The sequence below is a fragment of the Priapulus caudatus genome, unplaced genomic scaffold, assembly GCF_000485595.1.
Source record: "Priapulus caudatus unplaced genomic scaffold, Priapulus_caudatus-5.0.1 Scaffold560, whole genome shotgun sequence".
NCBI lineage: Eukaryota > Metazoa > Priapulida > Priapulimorpha > Priapulimorphida > Priapulidae > Priapulus > Priapulus caudatus.
This window is the reverse complement of record NW_014577621.1, coordinates 78,283-90,108: the sequence shown is the minus strand read 5'-3', so window position 1 is coordinate 90,108 and position 11,826 is coordinate 78,283. Positions and strand designations below refer to the sequence as shown.

General features: G+C 41.6%; 1 protein-coding gene across 1 annotated transcript in view; it reads left to right on the top strand.

The window, feature by feature from the left end:
* Positions 1 to 11,826, top strand: part of LOC106811656 (serine/threonine-protein kinase D1-like) — a gene marked incomplete at its 5' end in the record, with an annotated part of 41,626 nt that overhangs the window by 21,317 nt on the left and 8,483 nt on the right. The window contains 4 exon segments of the mRNA XM_014815357.1: positions 322 to 445; positions 860 to 937; positions 2,254 to 2,512; positions 5,037 to 5,165. Of these exon segments, the coding sequence (XP_014670843.1) occupies positions 322 to 445; positions 860 to 937; positions 2,254 to 2,512; positions 5,037 to 5,165 (590 nt within the window).

The window sequence follows — 11,826 nt, the reverse complement described above, 5'->3', positions numbered from 1 at the left end:
AAGTTCAGAAAAAAACACAATCCCCGATCATAGTATCAATTATTTCGCGTACGGAATACCTACGTTATACTGTCATCGCCGCGTACGGCGTACCGCACCTCGGCGTACGGAATACTCTCTAAATAGACCGGAATCTGGCGTACGAAAAGGGCTTTGACCCCCTCATATATATGTGAAGTAGTATGACTGTAGCAGTAGTAGATGTCTAGATGTAGTATAAGCAGTAGTAGATTAAGCAGTAGATGAAGTAGTAGTAGTAGCCTCAAGGTCGCTCCGGGCTGTACGAAGGTTAACGCGCGCGTCACCCGCCTCTTGTTTCAGCTTGTCTAGCATGCCGTACATTCCGCTACAGCGCATCGTACAGTCGGTGAAGAACACCAAGCGAAGAGGATCGGCCGGACTGAAGGACGGCTGGATGGTGCACTTCACGAACAAAGATAGCATTGTACGCGACACCGTGCGCGAAGTAGGACAGAAAACTTGGAACGAAAACGAATGTCGGGAAAATTTACGCTACAGTTCGCGTCGGGGTTCATCTATAGTTCAGTGCTTCTCGTACTGGTGAATGAAATTATTATAGGGTGAATAAAACTTACCAGAAACATAATAAGGAAATTTTGTTGCATGTGAATGAAATTTTTGTGATAAAGACTTGATGGTGAATGACACTGAAATAATTTAAGAAGCACTGATCTAGTGAACTGGTTGTACGGTTTTTAACAATAGGACCCACAGCATTTATAACCTGGTATGTTAATCCGAGTGGAATGCATGCATACACGTTTTACTAGTAAATCTACGGTTGGTCGATATTGAGAAGATGTTCCTCGTCGTAATAAACTGTTTAATTTCTATACAGAGGCGCCTGCATTACTGGCGGTTGGATTCCAAGTCTATTACGTTATATCAGAAGGAAAACACACCGAAATTCTACAAGGTACTCGTACGGTTCTAATACTTTTAGTTAACTTTAGTAGTTTAGTTGTTATTTTTAAATTAGTTGTATTCTTATTTATACCATTATAATTTATGCTAGAAACTTGTTTCTAATGTCCGTGTGTTCTCCACATCTTTAGCTGACTATCCGTGCTTCCCAAATCACAACTATATACCGGCGAGTGAATATAATACGATTGGATTTCCTGTAACGGGTAAACGCGAGCCAAACACGCCACGCTCGCTGTCGCCACTGTGGCTGTACTGTGGCTGTACTGCCACAGTACTGTGGCTGTGTCGCCACTGTGGCTGTACTGTCGCATGTAACATCTGCTGGCTGCATGGCGTTCGACGAAAGCGGGATTCTTGTTAAAACGATTTTTTCTCAAATAAATCGAAAAATAAATAAATTTAGACGAATTTAGACTCGCCCATCAGCGTACGAGTTATGGCACTCGCTTGTTAAAACAATAATTTCTCAGATAAATTAAAAAAAGAATAAATTTAGACATATTTATACTCACCCTTCAGCGTACATATTATGGGACTCTCTCGTTAAATCGATCGTTTCCCTAATAAATCGAAAAATGAATAAATTTAGACTCATCTGTCTTCAGAAATATTATGCGTCTGTTCTCCCAGGCAGGAGATCAGACCTCTTTCGCCTTCCAAACGCTTCCAGAAATATTATGCGTCTGTTCTCCCAGGCAGGAGATCAGACCTCTTTCGCCTTCCAAACGCTTCCAGAAAACAAGTGCACGTAGTTACGTCCTGCTGTCATTACGATCCCTATATATATACCTATCCCATATCATTCGTTTACGAAAAATTTAGACGAATTTAGATTCACCCGCCGCATACATATTATGGAACGTTATAAATATTCATAGAATATTATAGCTACCTGTTTACGCTCCTACAAAACAAGTGCACGTAGTTACATCCTGCTATCATTACGATCCCTATACCTATCCCATATCATTCGTTTACGAACAATTTAGATTCACCCGTCCGCATACATATTATGGAACGTTATAAATATTCATAGAATATTATAGCTGCCTGTCTACGCTTCCAGAAAACAAGTGCACGTGGTTATGTCCTGCTATCATTTCGATCCCTATTCCTATCCCATATCATTCGTTTACGAAAAATTTAGACGAATTTAGATTCACCCGCGTCCACATGCATACATATTATGGAACGTTATAAATATTCATAGAATATTATAGCTACCTGTCTACGCTCCTACAAAACAAGTGCACGTAGTTACGCGACGAAAATCTCTATATCGTCGGCTCTCTCTCTCCCCGACAGGAGATCGCTCTTGCCGACATCGTCACGGTGGAGCGGGCGCGCGACCCGGTCTCGACGGACGCCACGCGCAACCCGCACTGCTTCGAGATCAGCATGAACATGGGCGTCATCTTCTACGTCGGCGAGGACCGGCTAGATAAGGATGTGGTAGCGCCGGCGGAGACGGGCAGCGGCGCGCACGCAGCCAAGACGTGGGAGCACGCGATACGGCAGGCGCTGATGCCCGTCACTCCACAGTCGAGCAACGCCAGTACCGGCAGTGAGTAACGTTGGCGGCGACGCGCGAAATGTTGAGAGAATTCGCTCGATCGAAACGATGTCGAAAAAATTCACTCGATTGGAAACCAACGTTACAAAAATTTGCTCAATTGAAATAATGACCAAAAAATGTCGGCGATCAAAATGATGTCAGCGGCGCGCACGCAGCCAAAACGTGGGAGCATGCGATACGGCAGGCGCTGATGCCATTCACCAGTGGCGTAGTTAGGGGGGGGGCAAAGGGGGCCATGGCCCCCCTGTTGACCCGAAAGTTAAAAAAAATGTATAAAAAAACGATTGTTTAACTAAAAAGAGAATTGTCGAAAGAAAGGTCAGAGAAAAGTCAGAATGAAGGCTGTACATGTACTTAAAGGTGCCTCAAATATCATATCCTGCGATCTACATTTTCAAAATGTTCTGGGGGAGGACCCCCATACCCCCCACCTGTGTTTCACCCCCCTCCTCGTAATCCTGGATCCGCCACTGGACAATTACATATCTAGGGAGCAGAGAACAATGAACACAAACGTCGCCTTTTTTCATGGCGCCCAAAACAAAGATTGCAGAGCTGAGAGGCGGGGGAGCATATGGTGTGGAGAGGGAAGTGTAGGAACCATTAAAATATTAAGTCATCCACTATTTTGTGCAGTTCGCTGTTTTTGGACTCCCCCCCCCTGTTAAAAAATCGTGGCTACGCCACTGGCAGTCACTCTGCAGTCGAACATCGCCAGTACAGGCAGTAAGTAGATGACGCGCCGAGCGAGCGCTCTCGATTGGCCGAGTGTAATCGAAATGATGCCGAGAAAGAAACGCTCCATTAAAACGATGTCGAGAATATTTAATTCGCTCGACTGAAACAATGTTCGAAAAATTCACCCGGCTGAAGCACTGTCGAGAAATTCCGCTCGATTGAATAACTGTCTGAAAGATTCGCTAGATTCAAACGACATCGAGACAATTCGCGCGCGTTATAAGGCTGTGCATGGTGCTGTCGGACGGTCATGTACGTCTAGGCGATGATGCGAGTCACTCTGCAGTTGAGCAACACCAGTACCAACAGTGAGTAAACCAAGCGGCGGCGCGAAATGATGTCGATAACGAAACGCTCGACTGAAACGTCGTTCGAAAAATTTTCTCGGTTGAAATGATGTCAAGAAAATTTGCTCGATTTTATTTTAAACAAATAATGTTAAAAAAATTCGCTTGACTGAAACGACGTCGAGAAAATTCGCTTGATTCAAACAATGACCAAAAAATACGGCTGGCGCTGATGCGAGTCACTCTGGAGTCGTGCAATGCCAGCACCGGCAGTGATCGAGCAGCCCAACCATAGACCGAATAATTCTGTCCCATATAACCTTTTTTATATTTTGGTGAGGGTTATTGGGGAATGTGTATTGGAGAATGGGGGCCAATTGGGGAATAGGGGCCAATAACCCTCACCAAAATATAAAAAAGGTTATATGGGACAGAATTATTCGGTCTAGCCCAACCGGTGGTGTGCCGGGCAAGCGCGCTCCGTCGAAACACTCGATTAAAACGTTGTTCGAGAAAATTCGCTTGCCTTAATCGTTGTTCAAGAAAATTCGCTTGGTTGAAATAATTTCCTAAAAATTCGCCGGACTGAAACAATGCTCAGTGGCTGAAACAGCACCGGCAGTGAGTAACGAGAGAGGCACACCGTCAAAACGCTCAATCGAAATGACGTCGAGAAAAAAACGCTCGATGGAAATGATGTTCGAAAAATTCGCTCGATTAAAACGATGTCCAAAAAATTCGCTCGGTTGAACAATGTTCGAAAAATTTGCGTGCCTGAAAAGATGTCAATAAAATTTGCTCGATTTAAACAAACTGTTAAAAAAATTGCTCGACTGCATGAAATGATGTCGCAAAAAGTCGCTTTAAAACGACGTCAAGAAAATACGCTCGATTGAAACGATTTCCAAAAAAACTCGCATGCATTATAACGCGGGGGCACTGTCGTACAGTCTAGTTTGGTTCGACTTCGAATTTCGGAAATTCGCGCGACGACAACAGCGCGACGAGATTGTGACTGCCTCGAAGGCGACGTCGAAAAAGAAACGCTTGACCAAAATGATGTTCGAAAAGTTTGCTAGGCTGAAATGATGTCAAGAAAATTGGCTCAATTTAAATAAGCACTGTTTTAAAAAAAAATTGCTGGACTGAAATGATGTCGAGAAAATTTGCTAGATTGAAACAATATTCGAGAAATTTCGCTCGATTGAAACGATGTCAAAAAAATTTGCTCGCGTGGAACGATTTCCAAAAAATTCTCCCTATTGAAACGACATCGATAAAACTCGCATGCGTTATAACGCTGTGGCGCTGTTGTAAGGGTTAGTTGGGTTCGACATCCACTGATCACTGATCATACAATTGGATCTTTGATGTTTCTGAAATCTGGGCGAGAACAACATCTAGTTTCGGTTCGACATTTCGGAAATTCACGAAAGAACAATGGCACGACGAGTCTGTGATCCCCCGACATGCGTTCATGTTTGCAGAGCCGTCGGACAAGGGGAAGCCATCGGTGAACGGTGAGAAGGAGGAGAACGTCGAGGACATCAGCGAGCTTTATCAGATCATAGCCGACGACGTCCTCGGCTCCGGCCAGTTCGGCATCGTTTACGGAGGTTTGTGCATGTCCGCTCGATCAATACTCAATCAATCATTTTTCTCTTCTCATTGATGTAGATATCACTTCTTATTGATGTATTCCTTCCTCTGCATTATTTTTTCTTCTTTTATCGAGGTAGATTCCCATCATTACTTATTTTTTTTTTTTTTTTTTTTTATTTTTTTTTTTATGCCCTTTCTTATCGATGTAGATTCCTTTCTTATTGATTATTTTCCTCTTCTCATTGATGTAGATTCCCCTCCTCTGATTATTTTCTTCTTCTTATCGATGTAGATTCCCATCATTGCTTATTTTCCCTTCTTATCGATGTAGATTCCCTTCTTATTGATTATTTTCCTCTTCTCATTGATGTAGATTTCCCTCCTCTGATTATTTTCTTCTTCTTATCGATGTAGATTCCCATCATTGCTTATTTTCCCTTCTTATCGATGTAGATTCCCTTCTTATTGATTATTTTCCTCTTCTCATTAATGTAGATTCCCCTTTCTCTGATTATTTTCTTCTTATCGATGTAGATTCCCATCATTGCTTATTTTCCCTTCTTATCGATGTAGATTCCCTTCTTATTGATTATTTTCCTCTTCTCATTGATGTAGATTCTCTTCCTCTGATTATTTTCTCTTCTTATCGATGTAGATTTCCCTCTGATTATTTTCTTCTTCTATCGATGTAGATTCCCATCATTGCTTATTTTCCCTTCTTATCGATGTAGATTCCTCTTCTCATTGATGTAGATTCCCCTCCTCTGATTATTTCTTCTTCTTTTCGATGTAGATTCCCATCATTGCTTATTTTCCCTTCTTATCGATGTAGATTCCCTTCTCATTGTTTTATTTTCCCCTTCTCATTGATATACAAGACATTCTTCTTAGACGCTGAAAGCAGCACGTATTAGGTTTTGAAGTCAGGGGGTCAAATGGCAAGTTGGATCTCTAATAGAACTTCTTATGTGGACTCATGTAACATTGTGCTTGCGAAACAAGAGACTGAGTTTAATCTAAGCAGATGCCTACAATGTAATGCGTGTCGGGTTGTGGTTTGTATTCATACAGAGATTTTGTGCAAGCTAAGAACCCTCTGTGATTTCTGTCTAGATATATCACCAGGGGTAAATAACCCCTGATATCACATGTCATTGTGTTGGTCCTATTACCATTGTGGCTGTATATAATATAATACACTGAAAACATACACTCATCACATATACTATTTCTTTCTCCTTGATCTATAGGCGTATACAGAAAGACAAACAGGGAGTTGCTATTAAGGTCATCGATAAACTTCGGTTTCCACGCCGACAGAGGCTCAGCTGAAGAACGAAGTTGCAATTCTCCAAGTATGCTCTCTTACCTTTCTAATCTAATCTAACAGGAAAAAAAGCCATATTTTTTAACTGTGCATTTTGCTCAAGTTTCTAGGCTGTGGCAAAACCGTTGTGTGTAATGTCACTATGGTACATATGGCATACACAAGAAATGGGTAGCACTGTTAGCAACGGTTACATATGTTACGCACCGCACGCCGACCACGCGGCATGGCCATACACACAGGCTGTAATATATGACAGATGTAGGACTATATATATGTAATAATAGAATAACATTAGTAAACATAATAACATAGTAACATAGTATAGCAGATGTAATATTAGCGTAACATAGTAACATATAGTAGCATAGTAATATAGCTAACAATAAGTAGCATAGTAAATATAGTAACATAGCTAGGCATAGTATATAGGTAACATATAACATATAGAGCATAGTAAATATAGTACATAGTAAGCATAGTAGCCATAGTAATATAGTAACATAGTAACATAATAACAATTAGTAATTAAATTAATTAAGCATAGTGATATTTGCGATTACTTGCTTCAAGTTAAGAATATATATTATGTAGCATATTACTTACGTGCCAAAAACACCCCTACGTAACATTAGTTAAGTAATTGCACAGTGCGCCAGTATTGTTGCCTAGTCATGTATACTTTGGTAACCTCATCTTTTGCCTTGCTCAATGATTGTCTAGGATCTTCAAATACGCCAGGAATCGTAAATCTGGTAGCGCATGTTTTCGAGACCGAAGGAGGAATCTTTGTTGTCATGCGCACGAAGCTTAGAAGCGGTGAGCATGCTTGAAATGATCCTGTCACACCACGCCGCTGGGACGCTTCGGAAGTGTCACCCAATTCTTAATCACTCAGGTCAATTAAGCCACGTGTCACAGCCGACGGGAGGCTGTCGGAAAGTGTCCCAACAATTCTTAATCACTTCAGGTAATAAGCCAGGGTGTCACAGGCCGCCGGGAGGTTGTCGGAACAGTGTCACGCAAATTCTTAATCCACTCAGGTTAATTAAGCAGGCGTGTCACAGCCGAGAACGTGGATTGTGTCGTCCGTGTTAATCTCGGAGGTGGAGGTTGACAGCCAGGAATATTAAACTCGTGGAAAAAACTGGAATGTTCTTGAATTAAGGACATGTTCTGTGTCTACATAGAAAACCGTGAAACCCTAGAAATCATAAGGAAAAAGACACAAAATATATGATGTTCATAACATGGTGACTTGTGCATCATCTGAAAATTGACATTTCCAGTGCTGGAATTCCACTCTCTCGTAAATGTTTTCCTTTTGGGCGTGTGGATCATGTATACCCTATGCACAAATAATTTAACACTTTACTTACGAACCCATGCATTATTTCTCGCAGATATTGGCTGCACTGAAGTACCTACACAAGTGCAACATCGTGCATTGTGACTTGAAGCCAGAAAATGTACTGCTTTCTTCCACTACATCTGAGTTCCCACAGGTAAGCAAAAAGATAGCGAAGCGGAAAGTGACAATGCGAGACTGAATGTAGTTATTTTTGTGTGAAATACACGATTGTAGCACTATTTTGAAATTGCAAGTGCAGTTCTATAATGCATAAAATTATGTTATGTAAAATGTTAGTTGTAACGCATAAAATTTTTTTATAATGACTATATTATTATTATGTTTCGGCAATTGTAGTTTTTACACACTGGACCTTTATCAATGCAAAGTATTTTTAAAGGTGACACTATAACAGCTTTCAGCATTATTTTCATTTAAATCGTCGTTAATTTACGCTACTTGCCAGTTATTATTGTCTAATTATAATGAGGAATGAATGGTAGAAATGATAATATGTTAATATACACATATTTGCATAGGCGTTTGCCATAACTACTTGTGCCAGCTACTCCATGCAATATCGCTTTAACATTCTTTGCGTGTTTCTGTCATAGATCAAACTGTGCGATTTTGGATTTGCACGCATCATTGGTGAGAAGTCGTTTCGCAGATCGGTTGTTGGCACTCCTGCCTATCTCGGTAAGCACAGCTCATAGGGTCTATGTCCCCCAGGGTACTGCCGGAACGTACCCTGGATACGGTCCGGTGTACCGGAACGTAGCCTGGTAACTATCTGATATAGTTAGGGTTAGGGTTAGGGAGTAGGCGTAGGCGACTCCCTAGACTCGTTAGTGGAGTAGGCGAGGTACGATCCGGCATATTAGATAGTACAAGGGTACCTTTGATATAACAAACCGTACCCAGGGTACCCTCCGATAGTACCCTGGGGGGACATAGCCCCTCTCAGCTCAATTATTATATGGTGGAATTCTAAAGGATGTTCAGAGGAACCTGTATGCAAAATCTCTAAATTTCGCTTTGCAGAGCGAACCAATCGTCGAAATGCAATTTTCCAGTGTTACTGACCGTTTCGTATTATTTCATTAATGTCACTCAAGTTAAATGCCCACGTTTACATATCACGTGTAAGCATGTCCCAAAAGTATGGTTCTCTATTCTCTACTTTCATCTCCTGTTCCCACTCTCTTCTCTCATTCTCTATTCTCTACTTTCATCTCTTATTCCCACTCTCTTCTCTCATGAATTCACTATATTCTCTACTTTCATCTCCTATTCCTATTTTCTGGCACGCAGCTCCGGAGGTTCTGAGGAACAAGGGCTACAACCGATCGTTGGACATGTGGTCGGTCGGCGTCGTCATGTACGTCAGCCTCAGCGGCACCTTCCCTTTCAACGAGGACGAGGACATCAACGACCAGATCCAGAACGCCGACTTCATGTACCCACCGAACCCCTGGAGACACATCTCACGCGACGGTACGCATTGTTCGTTTGGCATGTCGCCACTGAGCGGTATTTCGAAACGAATAGCGCCAATATAGTCGAAAGAACACTAGACTATATTGGCCACAGCACACTACACGTCAAGTTTATTACTCGATCCGACACGAAGGAGGAAGTGACAACATACTCGCACGCGCACGCGTAGTACACGTCAAGACCAAATACGGTATTGTCTATGCATGTAACTTCCTGTAGTGACTCCCTGGCGCCACTCTTCTTTTCAATTATAATTAAACCAACTCAAAAGAAACACACACGTCCGCTACAAGCCACCATCGTACAAATTATTAAGGTACATGTTTAAATCAAACATTGGAGGTGACAAATGACAAATCCACCAACCATACCGATGAACAACCTTGCAATTAAATGGTGATGTTCATGCAGGATACGCAATATACCGTAACTAATGTGCACACTCGGTCATACCAAAGTTACACTACGGTCACCCCATCAGAGAGCTCAACACCACCAGTCACACGCACAGCAATGTTTTTCGTGACATTTTTTTATTCAGTCTGTCGCCTGTGAGCACTATTTCGAAAGCGGTTTAACGAAACGATCAGTGCCGAGACAGCTTTCGAAAGCTGTCGGAGGCGCCGCTAATATTTCACGTGATTGACTCTGATTTCCACGAATTGCAGTGTAGTTTCCTACACTGGTTAGCGCCGTTAAAATTCCTTTTCGTATTTTTTATTTGTAAAAACGACCGGAACCCTTCTAGCCAGTAGGTGGCATATAGGTATAGCATGCTAGGTCATAAGTGTCAACAGTGGCGCCGCCTTCTGGACGATTTCCAATTTAGTCGTGCTCAAAAATAATATATGTAAAATAATAAAATATATAGCAAATGATGTGGAATTCATACATCGCATAAAAAGAGGAAATAATCAGAGGAGGAGAAATCTACATCTAATTGAGAAGAGGAATCTACACTCGATTAAGAAGTAAAAATAGCAATGATGGGAATCTACATCGATAGAAGAAGAAAATAATGCAGAGCCGGAAATCTACATCGATAACGAAGACCGAAAATAATCAGAAGGAAGAGGAATTTCTACATCAATGAGAGAGGAAAAGTAATCATAACGAAGGGAATCTCATCGATAAAAGGGAAAATAAGCAATGATGGGAATTTACATCGTACTAAGAACGAAAATAATCAGAGAGGGGAATCTACATTAATAGAGATAGAGGAAAATAATCAATAAGAAGGAAATCTAACATCGATAAGAAGGGAAATAAGCAATGATGGGAACTGTCATCGATAAGAAGAAGAAATAATCAGAGGAGCGCGAGATCCTACATCAGTCGAGAAGAGGAAATAATCAAATAAGAAGGGAATCTACATCGATAAGAAGGGAAAATAAGCGAATTGATGGCAATCTAATCGCGATAAGAAAGAAGAAAATAATCAGAGGAGGGGAATCTACATCAATGAAAAGAGAAAATAATCATAAGAAAGGAATCTACATCGATAAGAAGGGCAAAAAAATAAAAAAAAAAAAAATAAGTAATGATGCGGAAATCTACACTCGATAAAGTAAGAAATAAATAGAGAGAAGGAAATCTACAGTTCAAATGAAGGAGGAAAAATAATCAGAGAGGGGACTACATCGAAAAAATTGATGATTGAGTATTTGCGATCGACGGACATGCCACAAACCTCACGTAAACGATTGCCCGAACTGGCCGGAGCCGAGGACCGTCTCGGGCCTATGATCTGATAAAGCTCGCTTGATGTCCTCCGACGTTCTCCTCCATTCTCCACCGGCTCACGGCGATGGCTTCCCTGTCCGACGGCTTCTGCAAACCATGAACGCATTGTCGGGGCGATCACAGACTCGTCGTGGCCATTGTTCTTTCGTGAATTTCGAAATGTCGAACGGAACTAGATGTTGTTCTAGAACTTTCAGAAACATCAAAGACTCCAATTGTATGATCAGTGCATCAAGTAGTGATGTCGAACCGCAACTGCCTTACAACAGCGTCACAGCGTGTAAACGCATGGCCGAGTTTTATCGATGTCGTTTCAATAGGGAAGAATTTTGGGAAAGTGCGAGTTCACTGGCGAGCAAATTTGTTTGCACATCGTTTCGAATCGAGCGATAATTTCTCGAACATTGTTTCAATCTAGCAAATTTTTTTTTCTCTCGACATCATTTCAGTCCAGCAATTTTTTTTTTAAACAGTCTTGTTTAAATTGAGCCAATTTTCTTAGACATCAATTTCAGAGTACGGCAAGACTTTTCGAACATCATTTTGGTCAAGCGTTTCTTTTTGCGACGTCGCCTCGAGGCAGTCACAATCTCGTCGGCGCTGTGTCATCGCGCGAATTTCCGAATCGAAGTCGCACCAACTAGACTGTACGACAGTGCCCCGCGTTATAATGCCATGCGAGTTTTTTGGAAATCGTTTCAATCGAGCGTAATTTTCTTGACAGTCGTTTTAACAGCGACTTTATTGCGACATC